We start from the raw sequence: 25,923 nt of genomic DNA, 5'->3' as shown, positions 1-25,923 counted from the left end.
TACACAAAAGTCAATACAAATAGACACATACACAGACATTCTGCAGACTCAGATCTGTAGTGATAGATAGATAGATAGCTTGAAGATAGATAGGTTAAAGATGGATAGACAGATAGATAGATAGATTAAAGATAGATAGGTTAAAGATAGATAGACAGATAGATAGATAGATTAAGGATAGATAGATAGGTAGATAGGTGAATAAGTAGGTAAATAAATTGAACATAGATTAAGGATAAATAGATAGACTGAAGATAGATAGGTATATAGATAGATAGGTAGACTGAAGNNAAAGATAAAGAAAAAAAGAAAGAAGAGAAGAATTCCCAAGACGACTGAGGCAGTTAAAAGAAACAAAGAAACTGCAGAAAGCTTTACAGACTTTGTAAAAAGGGGCGAGCAACTTTACTGGGAAGTGGGGAAGAGAGGAGTCAAGATGAAGACTTTGATCGGATGAGGAGAAGAAGAAGAGTGTTGGAGACAGCGAGATTGCAGAGAAGCCTTTTTCCTTTCCTTTGCTCCTTTGGTCTTTTCATTCTTTTCTCCCGTTGATTCCCACGTGGGGGTGAAGGTGACCGAAAGGAAGAAAGAGAAGGATGCAGAGAAGGATGCAGAGAAGACAGAGAAAACATTCAGAGCGGAGGATGAGACTACAGAAAATCGCTTCAATATGACAGTTGTTATCTTTCTCTAGGGAGCAAGTAGAAGAAGGTAATTAGGTGTTTGCTTAGGGTTTGTAAAGAAAGAAGAAGAAAAGTTGAAGAGGTGAGAACAACGAGAGAGAGGGAAGCCGGCTATGTGGTTGATAGCGAAGATGGGGATGCCAAACACGGAGAAGCTCCAGCCTATCCAAGAAAGAGAGACAGAGAGATCAAACGAAAGAAAGAGAAAGAGAAGAAAAGAAGAAAAGACTGTTGTAGACTAGTGTTGTATCTCAAAAAGGAGTCGAGCGAGAAGGGGCGAACCCGACTGGTATACCCGCAAACTGACGCAGATCCGAGTCTTCTTGCCCAGATAGCTGGTCTCCGAGAAGACATCTTCTATCGGGTCCTTCAAAGAAAAGAATGATGACAGGAAAGAGAAAGAAGAGAAGGTGAGAAAGGAGGAATAGAACAGAAGGGAGAGAGAAACGGAAGAAAAGAGGAAAGAGCTGACAATCACCACACCTTCCTCGTGAAGAAAGGGAAAAGGAGAAAAAAGGACGCCCACCTATTCACTCATCTTTTCTTCCTTCTTCTTTTTCTTGGTCTTTTTCTCCATGAAAAGAGCAATTCAAAAACAACTCAACCCCAGGATCGACCGATCAATCGACCTGGGGCTGTCTGCAATCCGAACAGATTTTTGCGCATGCGGTTGATGTGATTCTAATTTCCAGAAGAGAAGAAGAAAAAGCAGATCCGAGGAGATCGAACTAACACTTCGATGTCTTATATCAAAAAGAAAAAGAGATTTATCTTTGCTGCACGCCGAGGAAGATCACAGCGACATATCGCCGAAACCTCTACTCGCCTGCTGCCCGTGTGCTCCGTGCTCCTACTGCTCCGACTGCTCCTGCTGCCCGGACTTCTTCCTTCCTGGCACCCCGTCCGTTCTTCTCGGCTCCCCTCCGCGCGGAGAGGAAGAAGTAAGAAACGTCAAGAGAGAGTGAGAGAGAGAATAGACGCATCTCTAGAGAAAAAGAGGCCGATACCTCTTCAGATTGCACGGAAAGATGAAGAAGGAAGAAGAAATAGATAAAAGTAGACCGAAGGAAGGAGGGAATGGTTGCCTTGCCTCTTCTCTTGTAGACTTGCGAAGGAAGAAGATTCTTGAGTATGTCTGTTGCGTGCTTGCTCGGAGAACGCTTTGTGCCGATAGATCTTTCCTTCTCCTAACTGTCTTATCAGATCTCACTGTCTTCTCTAGCTGTCTCCATCTGTGTGCGTTTATGTGTCTTATGAGTCTGACAAGCCTGGTTCTTTCGTGATTAGGACCTGGGATATTCCTTTTTTCCGATAGAACTCCTTCCTTTGATACCAATCTTATCAGCATATCTGTTTCTTTTCCCAAGTTTTATTTCAGTACTCGAGCCTGACGTGTGTGCAAGAGAAAAAACAGCAGCGCGAAGCTTTCTCTGTTTTGTGTGAGGAGAATGAAAGGCCCTGATGTGTGTGTGGTCAGTGTTTTCACAAAGATGGAAGGTTCCTTCTGCAGGGAGATGTCAATATTCTTCTTGATGGTCGACAGTTCGCTGTCCTGGTCGTTTGCTGAGTTTCTAAAAGTGCGTCTGCCCTTTTTCGCGTTTTTTTTCAGTGGAGAAGAGATGATTAGGGGTAGTCGCGCCATAGAAACGTTGTAGAATGTGTTGGAATTATGCGAGCGGCTCCACCAGAAGGCAAGGAAAAGGCAAGGAGTAGAAAGCAAAAGAGAGACTTATCGGAGAGAAAGGACTCACCTGGAGTAGTGAGAAAGGTAGGCAGGACCTGCGTTTTTTCCAGTTGGCGTTGCTTGGCTCAACGTTGCCCCCGCCGGGACGTCATAGATCGCGGTTGTTCGGTAAAAGCAATGACGAAGAGAGGTAAAGAGCTAGTGCGCCATTCATTCTCAACAAGTTCGTCTTTAGTAGTGAAAGGGAAGGCCGCTTCCACCTTGCTTCCTTACAGTGTAAGATTAAGCATTGATGAGGCGTCACAATAGAGTCAAAAGCTATACGCATCGAGCTGGATTCTCGGGCAAAAGCGAGAGTAGGAAGCCCAACAAAGTGTTTCTTGTGGCGATTTCGCTCCCGCGAGACACACCAACCACTTCCTGTTTACCCTTCTTTGAGAGAAGACCGCTCTCTATCTGTATCTGCATAGTTTCCCTGACTTAATCATCTACGGTATTTCTCGTGTGCATATAGGCTCTGCTTCGCTTTCTTTGAGGCACACCTCATCGGGACTGTCGAAGGAATCGGAATGCAACAGTTTGAATACATGCACCCCTCTTCGTTCCTGTTCTAGAGAAGGGCAGGAAACAATCGCGGTTTCGGCGATGAGGTGTGCCCGGAAGACACAAGAATCTTTGACTGACATGAACTTGCCTCAGTACTTGCGATAATGATATCGGAGAAGGTGAGCACTGTCCAAGAAATTCAAACAGCGAAGAAGCACATTCACACCCCCTGCTGGGAAAAATCCATCAACGGGTTCGAGTGTACAGGCAGCTCCAACCTGCATGTACACCCGAGCAAAAGAGTCTGAACCGCAAAAGAGGGGAGACGCTAAGAAGTCTCTCGGTATTGTTTTCCTCTCCTCAGTTCGATAAAGATTCATTCCGGGGTCCCTTATTCGCACTCTTAAGACTGTTCGAGTCCTAACCCGCCACTCAGACAACCCCCACATCGCATTGTTTCTTCGCCACACATTGTCAAACTCAGTTACCTATCTCCTTCTCTGCGCTAAAGCAGCGGCAGCACTAGCGGCAACTTTCCTCAAACCTTTCTAGAGTAAGGTATGCCTTGGGAATTAACTAAGGAGAAGCACAACAAACACATGTCAAATACGGGAAGAAAGGACACTCTTCTGCTCGAAACTACTGCAGCAAGTAGCGATCTCCGGGAACTCAACTGTGCGGTCACGAGGCGCATGAAAAGTACCTGACGCTGATGAGGTAGCTCTCTCTGAAATAAAACAACACCCCATGCAGTACGGGTGTGAGGTATCAAGGAAAGTAGTAACGGCAAGTCTATATCAACTTTGACCACGACTGACACGGATGAGAACCTTCAAGAGCTGCCCCTTCCTGTCACTGCTAGCTAGTACTAGTACCACAACTACTACTCAAGTGTGATTCTTAGCTAATCAGGTCAAAATCAATAGATGACATATGAAACCACCGTGGCGCAACAGCAGGTCGTGGCTTGTCCTGCGGCCACTAACTACAGTGCATACATGCCATGATTTCCTATGTGTAAGCATCAGCCTTCTCATAGATTCAGCCAGCCGCTTTGTCAGCAAACTTCATGAAGAAAAGGAAGGTGAAAAAAAGCTGGAGAAAAGACAGTGTCCCCTTCTAAGGTCTTCCGTTGCACTGGAAGGGAAGAGAAGAGGAAACAAGCCCCTCTCTTCAGATATGTAGATCCATAGCTACTCAGGGTGGTAACGGTCCAAGCGGGAGGGGTAGCGGTGGTATTGCTAGGCCCTTTCTTCACTCGTTCTTCTGGTATCCGAGACAATTGTGTTTGAACACAAGTCAGCCGCAGAGAGATGCTTCCTCTTCTCGTGTTCCTTTGGAGAGATTACTGTCCCTCTATACCCTCTGGGTATCGGACGATTTCCCGAAGTCTTTATTCCCTTACTACTTCTTCCTTTTCAATCTGTGAGGAGCTTCATCTCCCCCTTCCCCCGGACAAGAATACACATACCCTATGTGATGACTGACTCCGGTCTGCCTCACCGCTACACTCGCTATGCTCACTGTAGGCTGTGCCATGCCATCGAGAGAAGCTACATATCTACATTTACTCTACCTATCTATCTTGATTCTGTCTGTTTAACGATGTAGTCAACTACGACTACTCTGTTACTATCCCCTTTGTGATGAGAAGGAAAAGTCCTCTTCTTTTTCTTCTGTTTGTCTTTCTACTTAAAACCATCCTTTAAAGAAATCTAGAAGTGACGGGGGAGAAAGAGAAGGAGAAAGAGAAGAAGATCCCGACATGTTATCACCCATCTTACTCTTCTCTACACCTGGAGACATCGCAGACATGCCAGATAGAGTAGGTTGCGAGGGGGATGATGATCCTGAGAGACTTTGGTGTGTCAGAGGCTGAGATCTCCCGCTGCCTGCTGAAGGAGTAGAGGAACGCACAGCAGAATTCTTATCATTCTTTGTAGAAGAAGGTGATAAGGATAACAATAGAGAAGAGCCTGCATTAGTATCGTGTCTTTTCTCTTCTTCATTGGGGTATCGTCTTGGGTTTAAGTAGCTATCTCGAAGCCCACTTTCGCTAGACATGTCTGATGAGTGAGAAGTTCGAGGGGAGGTCCCTGAAACGGGTGAGTAATCATCTTTCGCTATCTCGCTTCCATCATAGATGTAAGGTTCATCCGTAATAACTCCGTCGTCTTCTTCTTCTTCTCTCTTTCTATCTTGTTTATCTAGGGCACTAGACTCTTCTTCTTCTTCATCGTCTTCTTCTTCTCCAAAGTCATCACTATCGATCATTTCTCTTAGACGTGCTAGATCTGCTAGGTAATCGACAACTTCCTTTCCTCCTCCCGATCCTTTTAGATGAGATTTCTTCTTGTCATCTTTCTTCTTTCTCTCTTCGTCACTCTTTCTCTCTGGATGAATCTTCTTCATTCCTCCTAAAGAAGAACTCTCATGCCCTACACCGTCAGTCTTAGCTCTTTCTGAAGAAGAAGAGGAAGAAGAAGAAGCTATCTTCTCTAGGCTATTCGAGAGAAGAGGAGAAGTCGATGTGGTTAGGTCATCTCGTCTTCTTGTAGATGTTTCTCCTTCTCCCACATTCTGAACATGAGAAGCGTGTGAATGATAAGATTTACCATTCGGATTGAGATTCTGCCTATGGTTCCCTTCATCTTCTTCTCCTTCAATCAATTTCTTCATCCTCTCCTTCTCCTTCTCTTGTGGTCTCTGATCGTCTTTCTCAAGAAAATTCCCGTGTCTTTTATCCTCTTCGCTTTCAGTAAGAAGAAGACTTTTCTTCTTCTTCTGATCTGGACCTCCAGCAGGGACCATTCCTTCACCTCCTCCTCCTCCTACTCCTCTTCGCCCAGAGGGTCCAAGAAAGCTCTTTCTATTCTCATCATCCCCATCGTCATCATCTTTGTATGCATTAGCTGAGATACGAAAGGCCTTCTCTTCATCCACTTGTGGATACCCTTCTTCTTTATCTTTTCCTCTTGGTGTTTCTTTTCTTCTCGTGTCATCCGGAGTTCCTTTCTTTGTAGCTTGAGAAGATGTAGATGAAGAAGGAGAGAGGAAGGAAAGGGGTGTCGGAGAAGAGGGGGAATGAAGATTCTTCTTAGCATGGTTTCTTAGGAAAGTCTCTTCTTCTTCTTGTAGAGGCTTATGTTCTTCCCCAAGAGGGGGAAGTTCACGTCTATACTTTGGAATCGTCTGAGTAATGCCTTCCAGAGTAAGAGAGACTAAAGAAGAAGAAGACTCTTTACTGTCTTCATTCTCCTCTTCTTCTCTCTCTTTCTTCTCCAGGGAGACGGGTTTACTGTTAGACAACGAGGGGGGGGCTTGAGAACTAGAGAGGCTGTTTGATCCAAGCCTTTTAGAAGAAGAAGAAGAAGAGACGGACGATTTCTTTGTATCTCTTTGTATGTGGTTGTCATGTAATGGTAGAGAGAGATCTTGTTGCTTGAAGAGATCTTCTTCTTCCTCATCCTTTCTTCTCCCCATCTCCCCTGCACCTTTCAGCAAATCGCCATTTTCTTCTTCTTCCTCCTCGTCCTCTCTTTTTACTTTCTTCACTTTATGAATATAATTCTTAGGACTTCTCAACTTCTCATCCATCCCCTCATCACTAGCAACTCCCTCATTCTCTTCTTCTTCTTCAGAGAGGGCCTTTCCTCCTTTCTCTTTCTTCTTCGGTCTCCCATTGCTCGTGTTCTTCTTCTTTCTTTTCCCCTCTTCATCTTCTTCTTCTTCATCTTCTTCACCACCCCCTCGATCATCATTTCTCTCGAGTCTTGATCCGCTCCTTCCTTCTCTCATAGAAGAAGAAGTAGAAGTTCCACTGCGACCAGAATACCGACTCCCCCCTGTTGTATGGAATTGCTGATGGCTCGCAGTACTAGGCTCTCCACTACTACTATTACTATTACTATGGAGTCTCTTACAGGGCCCTTTATGCTTGACAGTCAGACTTGGGTCTCTCTTAAGACATGCATAGACTCGAGCTTCACATTCATTTGTATAGGTCTGGTTGTCCGTCCCGCACACCACTGGACCTCCAGCCGGACATAGAAAGTTACACTGAGGTGGGGAGGAGAAAGGAGAAGAAGAAGAAGGGGATGGATCTGAGTTCACAGAGTTCGAAGGGAAATGACTAGGTATGTCTATGCCAGGGGTAGATTTCTTCTTCTCTCCCCCCCCGAAGAGGTTTTTCGTTTCACTATCTTTCTTGCTGGGACGATGATGAGGGTGACCGGTGTGGATATCTCCGTCCCGACTTGAAGAAGGCGTGCTTCCTTCAGAGCGAGCTGGGGGAGAAGAAGAGTCTCTTCGTGTGTCGTGCGGTTGGTGAGGTAGAGGAGATAAAGAAGAAGAAGAACTCACCCCTCCTACTCCTACTCCTCCTCCGGGGGGTGTTGGAGAGAGAGGAAGATGATTGGGGCTGGTAGGATGGGGAGGATAAGGGAAAGGTCCTCTACTGTCGAGAAAGGTAGGTGTCAATGGTGAGGACGGTTGACTATGATTCGATGGAGGAGGAAGAGCGGGAGCTACTCTCCCCCCTGGATAGAGACCTGCAGGAGAGAGAGAAGTAGTAGGAGGGGGAGGAGAAGATGATTGAGGGGGAAAAGAGGAAGAAGGGGACTGTGTAGATGGATAGGCATAATACGGAGGTGGATTGACAAGACCACCATACGAAGAAGGAGAAGAGAAGGAAGGGAGTTGATGAGAAGAAGAAGAAGAAGGAGAGACAGAGTAAGAAGGGTAAGGATAAGAAGGAGAAGGAGAAGATCCAGGGGGGAGTGGAGAAGAAGACGAAGAAGAAGAAGATGTGAAAGGAGAAGGAGGAGGAGAAGCTCTAGGTGAAGTGACTTGACTTCCTTGATGCGGTGGCTGTTGCTGTTGGCCATATAGAAACATACCTGGACCTGAAGAAGATGCAGAAGAACTTAGCGAGGGAGAAGGAGAAGGAGGAGAAGAAGGAAGAACCCCTTCTCTGGGATGATTGAAGGATGGAGGAGGAGAAGTCTGCTGATAGCCTCCTAGTGAAGGAGCGCCTCCACCTCCGTTCGTGTTTGTATACATTTGACTAGCCGGCCCTTGTTGCTGGTTTGCCACCATCGGCCGCGCCATCGTAGGAGGAGAAGAATAAGGAGAAAGAGACTGTGCATGCTGCTGAAACTCTCCTCCTCCTGATCCTCTTCCTCCCCCTTGCGGAAAGGAGTAGGGGTAAGGGAGAGAAGGAGAAGGATAAGAAGGTGAAAGGGAGAGCCCGGGGTTGTTTGCATGCAACTGGGGGGGGATACTCGAGGCGTTCAGACCCGCCTGTTGAGAGGATTGAGAGGGAGGTACAGAATAGGGATGCTGCGGAGGTGGTATCGCAGGAGAAGAAGAAGAATAGACCGAGTTTTGCTGGAGAAAGCCTGGAGAAGAAGTATTAGGAGAAAGAGAAGAAGATAGAGAAGGGTTAGATTGGTGGATTGAAGGTGAGGAAGAAGCAGCAGTCGTAGTAGCAGTAGTAGGAGTTCTATAGACACCTTGACTTGGGACTGAATGCAGCGATTGAGGAAGATATGGATAAGATGAGGAAGAAGAGGAGGTGGACGGTGGAGGAGGAAATGATGAGCTATTACTATTATAAGACAGAGATGGGGGAGATGAAGAAGGTGAAGAGAAAGAACGAAGATTTGAAGTCTGAAGAGCAGGTCCACCTTTCGATCCTCTTCCTCCTCCTCCTTCTCCTTCTCCTCCTGGTTGTCCCTGCCCTTCAAGCGTAGTGACTAGACCTCCTACTTTCTCTGAAGAAGATCAACAAGACAAACCGACTCCAGAGAGAAGACATGAGCTGCTACAGCACGCATAGCTATAGTTGTCATATAGACAGAGAGATTCGGACATCTTCTGTGCTCTACGAAATGGCGAAGTCTCTACATCACACTCATCGGTAGACAAGGCAACATATCCTTCTACTATCTGCATTTTGTGTCGTCGTATCAAGCCAAGACTTAAACAATATGAACCATCCTCATCATTATCATTATGGGTAGGGAATTCCTTCTATCAGACTTACGAGCTGCCATAGGGTTTCTTTCTCCTCTTCCGCCTTCTCCCTGTGCGTTTGGAGACTGTGACTGACGAAGAAGAAGGTCATTGATCTTGACTTTCGTTCTTTCTTCCATGAGCTCCTGTATGGTCGTAACGTTATGAGCAGACCATAGAAAGCTTCGAGGATCTGTTGGACGTGGCGAGGGGGAGAAGGAAGAGGATGTAGAGTTGAGAGATGGGAGTTCCCCATTCAAGAAAGAAGAAGAGAGAGAAGGATTTCGGTGGCTGGGAATGCCTGGCATGTCTACATCATTCATTGGTAAAGGGAGAATGGCCGGAGAAGGAATGAGAGAAGGATGAGTATAGAGACGTGGATCGATAGGTTCGCCTCCTTCTCCCCTTGATGTTTGGCCTTGTTGCTGCTGCTGCTGTAGGAGATTCAATTGAAGTTGCTGAAGCTCTTGAAGGTGCTGAACGGCCTCGCGTTTCTTCATAAGTTTCTCAATCGAAGCTCTCTGTGGATTGGCCGCCATCTCTTTCTTCAACCTCTCAAGCTTTGCTTCTCCGCTGTCATCTTCTTCGGGCGTTAAAGAAGTCTCATCTTCATCTTCTTCATCTTCATCTTCTTCTTCATCGTCTATGAGAAGGTCTTCTTCTTCGTTTTCCCCGTTTGCTTGTTCTTCTTCTCCCCCTTTATCATGGCCTTCTTCTTGTTGTTTCTTCTTCTTCTTTTTCATTTTCTCTTCAATCTTCTCGAGTTTCTCCCTTTTCTTCCTTTCTTTTTCCGCTGCTATCTTCTCAGCCTCGGCCACAGCTAGCTGTACAGCCGCTCCGTCCCCTGGGACACGATCACCTCTCATTAAAGCGGCAAATCGATTGACCAGAGCTTCTCCTATCGATTCTTGTTTCATCGCTACATTCGTACCTACAGATTGAGAAGGGGGCTCTCTTGAAAGATTCTCTTGAATATGAGGCTGGAGAAGAACTTCACCTGTCTCAGAGCCAACTAACTTCTTCTCTCCTTCAGCAGTCGTTCCATGCACTCGATGTATCTCTTCCTTCTGAGGAGGGTAACTATGAGGACTGAGAGAGAGATTGCTGCTCTCTTTTCTTTCGTCTCTTCTTTCTCCTTTTCCTATAGGGCCGGTCCCCTGTAATGGAGTTGGAAGAGTATTTGTATGTGCGACAGGCGGCGATTTTGAAGAGGAGGCTGGGGAGATATGAGAAACAGAAGGAGAAGAAGAACGGGGTGAAGGAGAGGAAGGATTTCGTGACTTTGCTAAGATAGGAGATGACGCGTTGGTGCCTCCAGGAGTTGAAGTCGATGTCGATGTGGTTGAAACGGAAGGAGAAAGATTCGGGTTGCCTTTCTTTGAAGTTGAAAAAGAAGAAGGAGACTCCTCTCCTTTGTCTTTGGATGATGAAGGAGATGAGGATCCTGGCGGAAAAGAAGGAGAAGAAGAAGATGTATTCTTCTGTGTGGATGGTGACCCCTCACGTGAAGCTACAGACGATGTACTGCCCGAGTTCACCTCCTTGAGAGGATGACTTGAAATATTTTTCTTCTTGTTCTTTTCCTTATCTTCTTCTTCTTTCTCTTCCGTTTTCTTCTGTTGCGGGCCTCCTACGGATGTAGAGGATTCGTTAGCATGCGTTGAGGCTACCCCTTTCTCTTCCTTGCTACTTTTCTCCTCTCCCTCCTTCTCGCTCTTCCTCGTCTTCTCACCTGAAGAACTGCCAACACCTTGAGACGGAGAAGGAGACGGGGAGGGAGACAACGACAAAGAGGATGATGAAGACGAGACTAGAGAAGAAGAAGAATCTCCTTCTCCACTTCCTATCTTTTTCAACTGTCCATGAGGTTTGGCCTGTTTTGAGACAACCGATGGAGGTGACGATGAAGATGTCGTTCCAGAGGATGAAAGACCTGCAGATGAAGCATGAGGAGAAGAAGAAGAGGAAGTTGAAGGAGAAGAAGAGGGAGAAGAAGAAGTTTGAAGAGTCTCATTGTGTTTCTCAGAAAGTGCGGGTGACGAGGGTGATCGACAGGAACCTTCATGGAGTTGTAGAAGCGGCTCTTGCCCTGTAGCAGAGCGTACACAGGCCTCAACATCGAATACGCAGGCATTGGCGTATGTATTCCCATCTGAAGCACATCGAGGTTCCCACGTAGAAGGAAAGAGATCATGATAAGGCGCACTTACATCTTGCTGAGAAGAAGAAGAAGAGTTTTGCTTTGTCCTCTTTGAAGAAGAAGACGAAGAGGGCTTTCTCTCATGACGGCCTTCATTTCTCTGTGAATTTTGACTCTCCTTCTCTTTTGAAAGACGAGAAGTTTCTCCTTCTATTGCTTGGCATGAGGGCAAGGCAAGACACTGGGCAATACGCTCCGACAGGTCCGACGAAGAGACAGAAGAGGAGGAGAAACTTCCATGAGAAGAATGGAGAGGAAGAGAAGAAGAAGATGATGTTTGTATTGGTAATGCCGATGAAGAAGATGATGGAGATGAGAAGCCACCAAGGATATGGTCAGATGAAGAAGACGAAGAAGAAGAAGAAAGATCTGAACTTGAAGAGGCTGCTAAGACTTTCAGTCGTCCACCGCCTCCTTCATACTGATGCTGTACACCTCCTCTCTCTTCTCCTTCTCTTCTTCTTTTTCCTTCTGCTTCTTCTTTCCCTTCTCCTGCTGCATTAAAGAGACCAAGAGGAGGAGGAGGAGAGGAACCTAGATCGAGAGATGGACGAGATGCCGCTTTCTCAGATAAACGCTGAAGGAGAACAGAATAGATCTGTTGTCTCTGATGTTCAGGGAGAGGTCGTAATAAGACCTCCGCCAGCTTCTCAACAGTGCCAGTACGTCCAGCAGCTAAGTCATCTAGAATGGCTTTCACAACTGCATTGAAGAGAATTGAGGAGCTCTCTCCTCCTCCTTCTACTCCTACGCCTACTGCACTTGCACGACCATTATTACCCCCATCCTGACGGAGTCGTTCACTTTTCATCATCTCTTGATATCTTTCTGCTTCTCCTTCTTCTCGCGCTTCACCTGTTCCTCCCCCTGTTTGAAGTAGAGACAGAAGATGTGGAAGAGACAACAGAGACAGATCTTGAAGAGAAGGAGGAGGTTCAAGCTGATGCTGCCCCCCCCCCATTGAAGAAGGAGCAGCACCTGGTATTGATGGATAGTTATGAAAGGTATTCTGAGGGTGAAACGACGGAGGTTGTCCACCATGAAAAGCATTTACATTCCCACTTTGGTCAAGAATGTTCAGATAAGATGACACGGAAGGCGAGAATGAGGAGGCCGCTGATGGAGACGAGGAAATCTCCTGCTGATTTGCATGCCCCCCTGGCTGCAGCTGCTGTTGACGATGGCGAAGCTGTTCTGAAAGTTGAAGATTCGCACTATTATTCTGTGAAGAGGGGGGGGAGGATAAGGGGGAAGGTCTTCCTGTCTGGGGGAGAGAAGACGAAGGAAGATTTGCATAATTGAGGGTCTGTTGTGGCTGCGATAGAGGAGATGTAGGGAGATATCCTCCCCTAAGGAATGTCTCGGGTGTTTCTTGTGTCGGCTGAGATAGGATGAAATTGTTAGGATTTTGCCCATTTTGAAGATAATACATTGGATTACCTACCCCCCCACCTCCTCCTCCCCCTCCTGTAGGGTGTACATACACCTGATTGCCACTACCACGACTCCCGTTTCCACCGGCAGCCTGTGGGTGTTGTCCCCCTCGCCCTTCCATCTGATGAGGAAACCCTTGAGAAGAAGGAAAGAAGCTTTCGCCTCCTCTTTCTCCCCCCCCTGTTAATCCTGCGAAGGCCTGCTGAGGTATCTGCTGCTGTTGCTGCAGTTGCTGTTGAAGTGAGAGAATTCTTAGGAGTTCTCTCTGGATATCAGGACTGAGCTGTGAGAAAGAAGGAGAAGAAGAAGAAGCTTGGTTAGATAGAGCCATAGAGGGGGAAGGAGGAAGGGAAGGAGATAGATGATTTAGCTGCTGATTCTGCTGTGCTATAGCCCCCAGGATCATCGACTGCTGTTGATTGAGCAGCTGAGGAGAAGAAGACTGGGGTGGGGTGGATGGCCTTGGCTGGTGCAAGACTTGCAATTGCTGCATAGGAGATAAGCCTACAGCATAAGACGAAGAGGAAGAAGAAGACGTGCCTTCTCCTCCTCCTCCTCTGACTGGGGGATGGGCTTGAGAGGGTGAGAAAGACATAGATGTCTGAAGACCTCCAGAGGTAGGATTGAATGGGGCACTCATCGCCATCTGTTGATAAGGAAGAGAAGAAGAAGAAGAAAGCTGAGCTGGATGAGAGGGATTGAAGTACATCCCTTGAGAAGGTGGTTGCTGCTGCTGATGCTGTTGAGCTGTAGCGAAGAGAAGAGAAGAAGAAAGAGAGGCCATGTGAAAGGATGAGGAGAAGGAAGAAGATGAAGATGGATGGAAGAAAGAGAAGAAAGAAGGAATGAGAGAGACGGAAAGAAAGATTGGTAAAGATGAAGAGGAAGACGACGGGAGAAAAATAGATAACAAGAAAGAGGAGAGAACAAGGATGCTTGAAGAGAGTCTTCTTAAAGACCCTCTTCCCTTGAATAGGGAGAAGGAATGATGAATGTTTGAGAAAGACACGACTTGCTCCTCCTCTCTCCTTGAGGAGAAGGACATCTTGAATGGAGACCGGCCAAAAGAAGAAAAAGAAGAAGGAGAGAGAGGAGAAGAAGAGGATGGGCAAGGGAGAGTGTCGGTTTTGAAGAAAGAAGAAGACAGAGAGGAGGAAGACGAAGACACCGAGACGTTTTCATAACATGACTTTCCTTCTTTCCTTCTACTTGTCCTTCTTCCTGGAAGTCGATAACCCTCTTCGCCTTCCTCGCGATGAGGAAGAAACGAAGAAGAAGAAGAAGAATGCAAAGGAAAAGAGCTTCTTCTTCCTTTCCTTCTGATCCATGAGGAGACGATTCTCAAGAGAGGCTTTACCATTTTCTCAAGTGAAGAGAGAGTTCTATCTCCTTCGTGCAAGAGACGCTTCGTGACTGAAGTGGTAGAATCTTTCGGTAAAAAGAGGTGAGGAGGAAGAGAGGAACTCCGAGAGGCAAAGAGAGAAAAGAAGAGAGATTTCGAAGAGAACAAGAAGTCCCTGATCAGCACGACGAGAAAAGGAAAAGGGAGAAAGAAGAGGCTAACGACAAAGAGAGGGAAAGAAAGAAGAGAAAGAAGCAGAGGGACAAGAGATGAAACACTTAGGAAAAAGAGAGAAGATGAAGAGAGAGATAGTTGGCCAAGATAAAGGCAAAGAAATGAAAGAAGAGACTGTCGTGAAGAGAAGGAGAAGAAGAGGGAGAGAAGCGACAGAGATGATTCTTTGAGGACTTGTGAATATTGGATCTTCTCAAGATGAGAGAGATTCCCGTTGACCATAGAACCTTTCTTGCTCTCTTTTATATCTCCTTTCTCTCTTCTCTTCTGAAGAGAGTAACGACTTCCTCTATGACTCGCCAAAGAGACCTTTTCTAGCCCTCCTGTATGGGATAATCCTTTTAGCCGTTGAAAGAAGGAGGAGGAAGTTGTCTCTTTTTCTTCTTGTTCTTCTACGCCTTTGCTTTTGTATTGACGTAGTTGCCATAGATTCTGCAGAGAGACAATAGCAGCTCCTTCACGAAACTTCCCACCTTCCCCCGGCAAACAAGAAGAAGGAGAAGATGACGGGTAAGAGAAAGAGAGCGAGGAAGAAGAAGAAGATGGTAAAGAGGAGGTAGGAGATGAGAAAGAAGGAGAAAGAAGAAGTTTTCTCCGGAGGTGACGGGAAGTCTGGAAAGAAGATCTCGAAGGTGAGCGGCAGCAGTCCGTACAGCAGGGAGAGGAATGATCGGAGAATTTCCTTCTGTAACGAAGACGATAAGAAGATGAAAGAGAAGGAGAGAAATGGGGGCCTCGAGAGACAGACATGTTTGGAGAAGAACAGAGAGGAGGAGAAGGAGAAGAAGAAGCACGAAAAGAAGGAGGGTGAGAACAACGACTGAGAGGGGGAGAAGGAGAAGCAACTGTAGAAGAGAAGAGACGAAGAAAGGGAAGGGTGTGGAGACAAGAAGAAGCATGTTTACAAAAGCGTAGGTTGCAAGAGAAAGGAAGACTAACGCTCGTTGCTTGAGAGGGATAGGGGCAGGGATTCTCAGTCACCTCAAAAGAAGAAGAGACTTGACTACATGACGTTGAAGACAAACAAGAGGAAGAAGAAGAAGAAGGAGAGATGGAAGGAGAAGGAGCATCTGAAAAGGAGTCTTGTGGTATAGCGATATCGAAGCTTTCTGTTCTTCTCCGTCTTCTTCTCCCTGGGGATTCTGTTGTATCTCCTTTTCTCGTTTGTCTCCTCATTCTATCCTTGTTGAGGACAGCTCCTTGACCTGCTTGACAGAGGCTCTTGAAAGGAAAAAAGGAATGAGAAGAAGAAGAAACCTGAAGCAGAAGAAGAGGATGATAAAGAGGCCTGGAGAACACAGGGAGGTCTTGTCTCGAGAGGGAGATGAAGGATGAAAACAAAGAAGGTGTATTTTGTCTTGATAAAAAAGGGATATGCATATCTTCTCTTTCCATCGAGACTCCAAACAACGAAAGAGACAAGAGTGACGGTGTCTCCTTCTCATCATTCTCTTTTCCATCCTTGTCTCCATTTCCCTGGTTGTCTTCTATCTTCTTCGCTCTCCCTTGTCTCTTGAAAGATCGACAAAAAGAGCATCGATTCTCCCCCCCCTCCATCTCCACGGCATCATTCCACGAAGGAAAGAGAGGATAGCAGAAGACGTGAGATACCCCGCCTCTCAGGAGATACGCGGAATTATCCTTCTTCAGTTGCCTTAATTCTGATGGAGACGTATAGACTCGATAAGACGTTCGATCGCTTTCCCTCGAGTCATAAGATGACGAACGTGTGTTAGACATCCATACAAAGAAGAAGGGGAAATAGTTTTCTCCTTCTTCTTCTTCTTTTTCTTTCTCTCTCTCCTCAGGCCGCTGTGGGATAGACAGATAACGATGAAGATGGGACAGAAGGAAAAGAAACATCTCCCTTGTCTCCGTCTCTGCCTTCATCTCGCACGCTTCAGTAGGTTCCTTGGAAAGACATGTGCTACTCAGAGTCACAGGGACGTTTTCGAGAGAAGACAGTGTCCCTCTCCTTGACAAAAAAGAAGAAGAAGAAGAACAGGTGAATAAGAGCGAAGAAGAAGAAGAAGAAGATGCTGGGTGAGAAGAGAAGGTTGGAGAGTACGATAATGTCCCTATATGAATCTTCGAGGGAAGGGGGGATAGAAGAGGAAGAAGAGAGGAGCGAGATGTAGAAAGTTCTTCTCTCTCTCTGCTTACCCCTTCATTGTATAGATCTTCTTGGATGGCATCTTCCATTGTTTCTTCTTCTCCTCTTCTTGATGTGGAGAGCGGAGGAGAAAGAAACCTCTCTTTCTCTCTCTCTACGTGTTGGAGTAGAGAGAGAAGAGATCGTTTCCTCTTCATCTTAGTGTGTTGCTTAAGGAGAAGAAAGAAAAGACTCCTGAGAAGATGACCGGAGATAGAGTGGATGGTGTCTCAGAGGAGAGGAGATACAAATGAGAGATAGATGAGGAGAAGAAAGAAATCTAGTTCTCTATGATCATATTATAAGAAAGAAAAGAGATAAGGGGAGAGGATGAAGAAAAGAAGAAGAAGCAAGAAGCTCACCTGCCGTGCTAGACTTCTTTGTTCTTCTTCTTCTTATTCTTTCCCTTCTCTCGTATATGTGCGAAAGCAGAAGACGGACTGTATCCTCCATGTTCTCCTTCTTTGTATGGAGTTTCTCTGCTATCGTAGTCGTCTTTCTTTTCTCCATGTAACACGAAGAAGAGGAAGAAGGATGTCTTTCTCTTGTATCAACAAGGCTTGTCTACTCGTCATCTGCGTCCCTCTCATAAGAAAAGAATCTCTTCTCTGACAGGTACCTACGAACCGTCTACAGACACGAAGAGACCTATCGAAAGCATCTCTCAAGCCCTTCCCTCCTTTCCCCTCTCCTCCATTCATACGAAAACCCTAAATATCTCATAACTAACACTACACGTCCATATGTATCAACATATATATATATATATATATATATCTATCTATCTATGGAGAAAGAGATAGAGATGATAAAGTGGGGCTTTCCTTTGTACTGTATGTGTAAGTAGACACCTCCGTCTATCTATTTGTCGCACTAGAGTGCTTCATAGTTTCCGAGACAGCTGGTTATGGTGTCTATAGCATCCACTCCACTCCCCCTCTGATGGTAGCTAGCTAGCTAGCTAGTTGCTTGATCTTCCTTCTCCTCTCAGGTCGATTTCCTCGTGAGACTATTCTATCTCTCTTTGCGGATACGTTTGCTATTCAGAACGAGATCTTCTTCCTCTATCTACTTCTCTCCCCTATCTGCAACACACAAGAGAGAATGAAGAAGGTATTCACTTCCTTGTCCTTCCCCTCCGCCCGCCTCTCTCTGTCTGTCCCTCTACTCCAAGGAGAAGCAGAAGCTGCCTCCGGGAGACAAAACACTGTCAGCTGAAGAAGAAGAAAAAAGCAGAAGAAGGAAGAAGAAGAAGAGAAGAGAGCAAGTGTACAAGGGAGAGTTCAAAATCTACACGAAACAACACGCCTTCTTGGAGAGGTGGTCTATCTCTCGGTATGGAGAAAAGGCAGAAGAAGAAGACGAAGAGAGGAAGGTTGTTCCTCTCTCACCTAGGAAGAAGTTCTGTTGTCCTTCCTGAATCTGTCTTTACTTTCGTGTCTCGTTCTTCTCTTCATTCTCGGTGTTCTATTCTCTCTTTCCTCATGTATATCTCGAACCATCACAGCAAAGTGATAGCAACAGAAGACAAGAACCTTCTTTTCTCTCCCCTACGTATTTTCTTGACATCCCCATCCCCACTACGAAGAAGAAGAAAGAGATTCTCTTGTCCTATGAGTCTTCCTGTCTTTCCTCTCTCTTTCTCTCCCTGTCTGCCCTCTCTTTCATTCTCCCGCTACCCCCGCTATTACTCTTCTCTGTCCCTCCCCATCCACCGTCCCTTATTGAGATTTCCCTGACTTTCTTAGTTCCAACGAAGCAGTTTCTTCTCCCCTTTTGTGCTCTCAATGAGAGGCCACCTGAAGTTACTTGTTCTCTACGACGACGATCTATACCTCCTTGTATACGTCAAGAGAAAGACAGGCCAGGTGACGCGGCGTGAAGAAGCTACGAGAAAGGAGATAAGATTTCCTGAGAAATGAAAATGGAATGAGTCTGTGGAGTGTGTTTTCCGAAGGTGGTATGATGAGGAAGAAAAGAAAGTGTGAAGAAGATACCTGAAAGTGGAAAGATGGAAGAAGAGAAAGGCAATGCAACTAAAAGAACAGAAGTAGTCAGAATAGAAAAAGAAAAGAGAAGGAAAGAGAGTAGAAGAGAAGAGATACATGATGAGTAAGCTAAAAAGAGAAAGACCGTGACAAGAAGGGGGAAGGTGAATAGGAGTAGTAGTTGTTTTCACAGGTATGTGATACGGTGTATGTACACCCGAAACGATCTCAGAGCACTTTAAAGGACTTACACATACTTAACATGAAAGAATCGTTGAAAAGTCTATCTTATTCTTCTTGCTTTTTCTCCGACTTGTTTTCTCTCTCCCTTTGAAAACTATAGAGTAGAAGCACCATCAATCAACAGAGTCCATACACGTAGTTAGTTACGCATGCGATTTCTCCCTATAGAGAGAACCTGGATTCTTCAGATCACTCGGCCAACCGAGGGAGAAGGAAAGAGAGAGGGAAGCAGCCTCGTGTCTCTCTTTTCCGTTCACACCGACAGACTGCAAATGAAGTGCATGCGCTATAGAAACAGGAAAGTTGTGTAGGAGAGTAGAAATGTCTATGGAGCCTAGCCCATATGACATACACGAGATGGCATAAGCCTTATATCGTGTAAGGATACGTGTACATACATATCGTCCCAGGAAGATACATCTGTGCCTTATTATATTCGGAGAAGTATAAGTTATCTATTCATAATTCAACTCGGAAGCAACCGACTTTGTGCTCCTCCTGAAAAAGAACGCGAAACCTAATCAATCTATCTCATCCAACTGCATCTACCTTCTGTCTACCTGCCGTCTGTAGGCTATCTACCTGTCTAACTTGAATCCATCCATCTATCTGCCTTTAGTCTCTTTATCTATCTTTAATCCATCTATCTATCTATCTGCCTGTCTTAGATAAATATATTTATGTATGGTCTCTCATCTACTTGTAGTAGTTCGTATGGACCCCGTCCTCCTCTGTACCGGGTGATTTGCAGTAAAAAGCTTGCGAGCCTTTCAAAGCAGAAGAGAAGAAGAACAGCAAAGAAACTGAGTTGCACCGACGGAAATCTTTAGAAATGTAGGAGCCAGATACCAAAGAGAAGACATCGAGATATCAAGAAGAAAGAGAGGAAGGAAGAAGAGTGTTGTGAAAAGGTTGATAAAGAGGATTGAAATGTAGAAGTACAATATACAGACGTATTCCTGACAAAAACTGAATGAAAGAAAGAAAGAAACGAGAAAGGAAAGAAAGAATTGAGAGACTTACAAGGTTCCTTTCCCCTCTGCGAATGGTGGAAAAGTTGAGAGAAGGAAGACTGGTGGACCAAGAGATGTGAAAGAGAAAAGGAGAAACAATGATTGGTCTTTTTAACAGGTTTCGGAAGACGTGAAACTCGCAAAAAGTCGATTTGAAAATGGCAAAACAAAGGACAAGGACAAGAAAGAAAAGAGAGAAAGAAAGAGAGAAGAAGAAATCCAGGAAAGAGGCCTAGATGATTTATCTTGCACAAAAGAAGATAACTGGATAGAGAGACAGATGAATGAAGGACACATACAGGAGTCGTGAAAGGTGTTCAGATAGGAAAAAATGGAAACTACTCTTTCTTTCAAGAGTCGACAAGAGGCAAGAGACGATGAAGGAGAAGAGAGATGGATCGATCGAATTTCTTTGCTATATTTCAGAAGAGAATGGATTAGATAGATAGAACGATAGCACAGATGTATGAGGTTTGGCTTGTTTCTCTTTCTTCTTTCTACTTCAGTTCAGCTACTTGTACTTCTACTTCTGGTACTACCTGGGAGAAAGAAAAAGTCCAAAGACCATTTGACGTCTCTTCTTTTCTTTCCTTTCTTTTCCGCGGGAATCTAGAAGGAACGAACCAATGTCGAGATAGACGATGGATGGCGAAGTAGACAGAAGAACCAAACAATGGGAATGGGAAAGATCCCTACTTGAGTAGAAGAAACAAGAAGAAGAAAAGCTGAAGAACAAGAAGAGCAATCTACAACGTCACACATGTCATCTAATCAAAGAAAGATGTTGAAGATGAAAGAGAAAGAAGGATATCTTCTTAAGATGATTGGACTTCTTCTTTCAGCATTCGTTCTTCTCTGCAAAAAACAGACCGACAAACAAAACCCTCCCTTCATGGCAGTCCATCAATCACCATCACCAAGAATTCTTTCTCCGATTAGACTTTCCAGATCAATCGATTCTGAAAAAGAAATCTTTCCTTTCTCTAAAGGCTAAGAAGTAGAAGAAGAAGAGAAAGCAGACTCTTCTTCACATCTGGAAAGAAGGAGCGAGGCATCTCTGAGATGGGAAACTCAACTGAAGTTTCTATCGACAAAGAAAGAGAAGTCGCTGCTGCTGCTCCTCCTGCTGTACTTGCCAGACCTTGAAAAGCGGGATGGGAGATGTCTGTGTTTTATGGAGTTATCTGTCGGGGAAGTTCCAGAGCTTTTTGGTCGTGAGAAAGATGAAGAATCTGCTGCTGTGCTGGCACTGGTGCTCTTTACCACCGAGAGATTTTCCTCTTTCCCAATGTGATGGCTAGACACGAAGAGCTCACGAAGGAAGAAGGTTTCTTTTCACCTCAAGTGAATTTCTACAGCATCTCCAGAGGATGAGATGTTGCCGGAATGACAGGACAGACACAAACTAGATAAGGGGGGAAGGAGAGGTCTAGAGATGGAAGGTTGAATGGAATGAGAGAAAGAAAGACATAGAAACACAACAGATTTGGTTCTTAGGGTCGGAAAGAAGTGATGGTCGGGAGATGTAGAACACATTAGAGCCAATCATCACAGTGGCCTTTTCTTCTTGTCTCTCTTGTTCATTGCTGGACCGTGTCGAGGAAACTTCGTGTATCTGTCTCTCTCTCTCTCTTTCCACTCCTGAGAATGCTTCTATTGTCTTCTTGATTCGTGCTAAGAGTGGAAGGGAAAAGACTCACGACTGTTGTTTCCTTTGTCAAGATCAGAAGTAGCCTCAGCACCGCATCTTCTTCGAGATCCATGAGGCGGCTCAGGCCACGTGTTGGAATCTCATGAGAAGAAGGATTGCTACGATAAGCCGGGTCGGCTGAGGTCGTCTAAATCTGTAGAGATCTAGGTGGATATTATAGATAGATAGGTAGATAGATAGATAGATAAATAGATACAGATACATATACATAGATACGTGTAGATACATTGAAGACAGATAGATCAATAGATGACAAATGAAAGATAGGTACAGTAAGGAGCGACGGAAGGCGGAGTGACAATAGCCTGTGTAACATCGCCATTTTTAATGGCCTGCTCGTTGAACCCAACTAAGTCCCTGAGGAGGAAGAACATATCTACGGAGAGATGACGTATTATATCAAATCCCCTCTCATTCAATCAGGTGCAGGTCGTGTCTTTCATTCGGAAGTAGAAGAGATCTTCGGAGTCCCGCAGAATGCTAGTCTGCTTCGATGTATGTGGCCAGCAGACTCAAAGAAAGGAAGAGCTCTCTGTTTCTCTCTAACTTTCCTACGGTCGTGTAGGAGAAAGGCTGAAGGAACGACCTCTGCGAATTAACACTTTCCCCGCTCCTTCTATCAATGACAACAAGGTGAGGCAGGAGAAGCGTAACAACTGCCAGACCAAGTTGGGTTCAGGTGGTTCGAGAGATGATTTCCTTGTCTTCTGTAGAGGAAGAAGAACTCTACAGGTCAGTCCGCTGACTCGCTCATCTCGTTGTTCTTCGTGGCTTCTTTGGAACGGATGAAACCTCGCACACATCCTTGTGAAGAAGAGAAACGAGCCTTCAACTTTGAAGACAGTATGGTGATCTTCTTGTGGTGTGTATCGAAATGATCGAAGTCTCGGTCTCTCTTTACGCCAGCTTCTTCTCCAAGTACTATGTGTCTCTCCGTATGATGATGTGATAGCTAGCAAGCACTAAGGTGTAAAGGCGAAGAAGACACTTGTGTCGTTGGAAAGATTCCGTTCTCTTGACGTGGGTAGAAAGGAGAAAGGAAGATTTCCAACGAGATCATTCGTAGTATGTGACGGCAGCACGAGTCTACTGAGAAAGGCTCCGCGCATCAGTCAGTCTCTTGTGTCTGGTAGGTGTCCGTTACTGTCTACCCTCTGACTCTCAAGCTCTGTTTTTCCCTGAATATCCCTTATCGCTTAACGAAACACTCCGTACACATCTTGTTGAGTTATATTTGAACGACTCTTAGAGAAGGGAGGAGCGATATGCGGCTCTATTCACTAGGAGGCGACCTCTGACTCCTTACTGCTCATACCAAGGAGATCTTAACTGCCCTACTCTCGCTCTCAGTGATTCTCTCCTTGTCTTTCTCTCACTTGATCTTTTCCTTTGCCAGCAAGTAAGATACGTCTTATCCATAGATGAAGATTTCGATACATCGCAAGATGATTGAGATCTTCTGTATTGCTAGACCCGTTTTCCCGGGGTGATCTGTACCTCCGAATATAAGGCTGAACTCATCCACGTCAATCACTTCTAGCTCTAAAAGAGATCAACTAGATAAGGATCCCCCCCTCTTCTCTCCCTGTGTCTTTTACTTACGAGAAACTCATGCATTTTCTTACCCCTGGAAGTTTATCTTCGCTGAACTTTTTTGAATCTCTATCACCATATCTGCAGTAGACAACCAACAGTTCTTCCATACATCTTTTGCACAGCCGATGTTTGTGCCAAACCAGCGGTCGATCCAGTCAGCGATGAAAGCAAAAGGAGACAAGCAAAGGTGTTACCTACGAGGGATGCAAGTAGAGAAAGATTTCATTCGGCAGAAAGACTCTCCATTCTTTCTAGACGTTCTTCACCTTGGGCTCTCCTAAACCCTATACATATATCTATATACGCACGTTCAGCCTTTGATGCTTTCTCCCTCCCCTCTCTGAAGATAGATCCTCGACGTATGCTTCTTCTTCGATAGCTCTCTCTTATATATATCTACAGACACGCAGATCTCCTTGAAGACCCTTGTGTGGTTTCGATCTATATCTGTCTGTCTTGAATCGCCTTAAAGTATCGCACTGGATGAAGTCTCAAGCAAGGAAACCGAGCTCTCGCCTTGATTAAAAGAGAAGAGCCTTCTAATTCAGATTCTCCGACTGCACTGATTTGGCCCAAGGGGAAGAGAAAGGAGAGAGATAGACTTATGAATGAAGAAGAAACGGCGGAGGAGAAAGAAAAAAGAAAGAAAAGAGGTTAATCGGATTAGCTTCATTCTTAACAAGCTTCTCCCTTCAAAAGAGCACCTTACCGACACAACCTGTAGCGAATCTTCACACCATTCAGCCTAAAGGAAAGCCGTCTCTTTCACATATTGAAGGACGATGGTACATCTCGTGACAAATATACATGCAGATATACATACATATATACAGAGAGAGAGAGAAGGAGAGGAGGAGGTATGTAGAGGTCTTTGAAAAGTGTATTCTCATTCTAACTCCTGGAGTTCTGTCTATGGTTGATGACCCTTCGGCTCAGGGGAACAAGACTCTACACTCCCTCTCTCCCTCTCTCGTTGTCAGAAGAGACGAGCCCTGTATCTAACTCATACGGAATAGAGAGAAAGTAACCAGACTAGATACAAAGAAACTAGATAGGACAGAAGATAGGAGTGAAGGGTCTTAAGAAGAATACTCCTTCATGAGATCTGAAGAAGGCAAGGAAGAACGAGGTAAGAAAGAAAGAAAGGTCGCAGAGAGATTAGAGAGGAAAGAGAGAAACCTGAGTTAAGAAAAAACGACTGATTCTTTCTCTTCATCTTTGAAGACTGAAAACGAGACAAGACGGGAAAAGAATGGAAAAGAAGTGAAGAAAACCGTACATGATCATTCTGAAGAAAAGACGACTCTTCGACGCCTGAAATACGGAAAAGTTCCAAAACGGCAAAGAGAGAAGAAAAAGAAGGGGATACAAATAGCAAGCGAGGTGACTTCTCGGACTTCGATTGGCGCAACAAGGAGAATTAAACCGACTTGAATTTGTATCCTTCTTCTAGGTCTCTTCCAGGCAATTCCCTATCATTCTTTCTTTCTCTCTCTTTTACTTCTCAACCTGTTCTCTTATGGAAAGACGAAGAAATCGAGTGAACCTGTCGCATCTTCTTGACAGTTTACAAAACGAGAAATATCCGCCCATCGAAGATCTTCAATCTTCGCCGGTTTCCTAGAAGAAAGAAAGAAAAAAGAAAGAAAGGAGATCACTAAGAAAGAAAAGAAGAGAGAAAAAAGAAAAGGGGGCTATACACATAGACATATATATATGGAGCCCACCTGCATCGTCGAGACATTAGTCTCATACATACACTGTACAGAAGTAGTATATACACATGTATATACATATATATATATATGTTTACGTTGACTGACCTAGCCTGGCGAGAAGCAGCTCTATAGACAGATAGAAAGATAGATCGATTAGACACAGACAGATAGAGACATGCACAACAATAAAGTAGTCTTGTCATTACAGACGACCGTCCCTCTCTCTCTCTTTCTCTCTCTGTAAGTCTTACAATTCTTAAGAGGAACCAAAAGAAGAAGCACAGAGAAAAATTTCAAGAGCTCGAGAGATGAGAGATCAAGACATACATACCACTTTGGCTGGCGATCCTTATCAATGAGGACAGCTCGTATCCCCTCATTGAAGTTCTCCGGATGGAAATAAACAAGAAGCTGTATAAGTTTATACTCCTCTCTTAGAATCTCCAGAAGACTTAAAGGCTGAGTTCGCTTTCCTTCTTTTCTTTCTTCTTCTTCTCCTACGGCACCTTCCTCAGAAACAGGTTCATCTCTCCTCATCGCTCGTCGATACAGGTCAAGCCATATAGCACATGAGAGGGGACATCGACCGCGTAAGATCTTCACTGTCTCTAGACAAAAGGAATCTCCGTCTGCTGCTCCTTTCTCCAGGTCCGCGAAGATCTCCTAAGGGAGGAGAAGGGGGAGGCAGCAGATCCACACATAGATACATACATGACTACCGTGTAGTAGGAGATATAGATAGATAGATAGAAGGGACACAGAGTAGTGTCTCTCACTGTCAGCTGACTGGTCAGCGAGAAGTATGCATTATGTGAAGATCCTCATTCACACTAGAGAGCTCGAAATTGAAAATGAGGATTATAGAGAGGATGCACCTAGGCACCTACCTCTTGGGGAAGGAACGGCATCAGACAAAGCGCCTGAAACAGATACATCTCTGTAGAGACTTCAATCTCTACACATATCTTCGTATCGTCATTCAGGTAGTGTATCTGTATCTATACATATCTGTGAATATACAAACATGCTCTATATGGAGAGAGTTGTATAAATCTTAACAGTACATAGAAAAGGATGCGCATGTACGTCTACCGCCCTCAGCCTTCCTGTCGCTTCATATCTCATGTATACAGAGTCAACATCTCCTCCCACATCCACACACTCCTACATGCATATGTATCTACACACATATATCTGCATATATAGGTACATACAGAGGAATCCGTACTTTTCATATGAAAAGATAGATACACTCCTCTGACGTATACAAGATTGAACTGAATCTTCATCTGATATATTAAACCTACACAATCTTTCTCTTCTTGAAGCGAGAAACCCGTGTACTGGTAGGAGCTAGGGTCTAG

At 44.9% G+C, this 25,923-nt stretch overlaps 5 protein-coding genes across 5 annotated transcripts in view; 1 reads left to right on the top strand and 4 right to left on the bottom strand.

Annotated features, from left to right (window-relative positions):
* Positions 1-1,444: 1,444 nt before the first annotated feature.
* Positions 1,445-3,150, top strand: CSUI_004587 (uncharacterized protein; the record flags this gene model as incomplete). Its single annotated transcript, XM_068064775.1, has 3 exons — positions 1,445-1,624; positions 2,293-2,451; positions 2,882-3,150. Coding segments are annotated over 2 exons (225 nt in total), but the record flags the coding sequence as incomplete, so codon positions are not given.
* Positions 3,151-7,652: 4,502 nt separating this feature from the next.
* Positions 7,653-8,667, bottom strand: CSUI_004586 (uncharacterized protein; the record flags this gene model as incomplete). The annotated part of the gene is made up of 1 exon (XM_068064774.1): positions 7,653-8,667. A coding segment is annotated over one exon (1,014 nt), but the record flags the coding sequence as incomplete, so codon positions are not given.
* Positions 8,668-14,371: 5,704 nt separating this feature from the next.
* CSUI_004585 (uncharacterized protein) lies at positions 14,372-14,882 on the bottom strand (the record flags this gene model as incomplete). The annotated part of the gene is made up of 1 exon (XM_068064773.1): positions 14,372-14,882. A coding segment is annotated over one exon (510 nt), but the record flags the coding sequence as incomplete, so codon positions are not given.
* A 3,364-nt stretch (positions 14,883-18,246) lies between these two features.
* On the bottom strand, positions 18,247-19,665 carry CSUI_004584 (uncharacterized protein; the record flags this gene model as incomplete). The annotated part of the gene is made up of 2 exons (XM_068064772.1): positions 18,247-18,287; positions 19,545-19,665. Coding segments are annotated over 2 exons (162 nt in total), but the record flags the coding sequence as incomplete, so codon positions are not given.
* A 3,969-nt stretch (positions 19,666-23,634) lies between these two features.
* The window catches only part of CSUI_004582 (3-hydroxyisobutyryl- mitochondrial), a 6,972-nt gene continuing 4,683 nt past the window's right edge, over positions 23,635-25,923 (bottom strand). Inside the window, exons 4-5 of the mRNA XM_068064770.1 lie at positions 24,891-25,222; positions 23,635-24,461 (exon numbers count right to left, since the gene is read on the bottom strand). Of these exons, the coding sequence (XP_067923249.1) occupies positions 24,359-24,461; positions 24,891-25,222 (435 nt within the window). The 3' untranslated portion in view covers positions 23,635-24,358. The remainder of the gene's footprint in view (positions 24,462-24,890; positions 25,223-25,923) is intronic.

The sequence above is a fragment of the Cystoisospora suis genome (genome assembly GCF_002600585.1).
Source record: "Cystoisospora suis strain Wien I chromosome Unknown contig_2155, whole genome shotgun sequence".
NCBI lineage: Eukaryota > Apicomplexa > Conoidasida > Eucoccidiorida > Sarcocystidae > Cystoisospora > Cystoisospora suis.
Note: the sequence above shows the minus strand (reverse complement) of the source record. Positions and strands in the feature narration are given on the sequence as shown.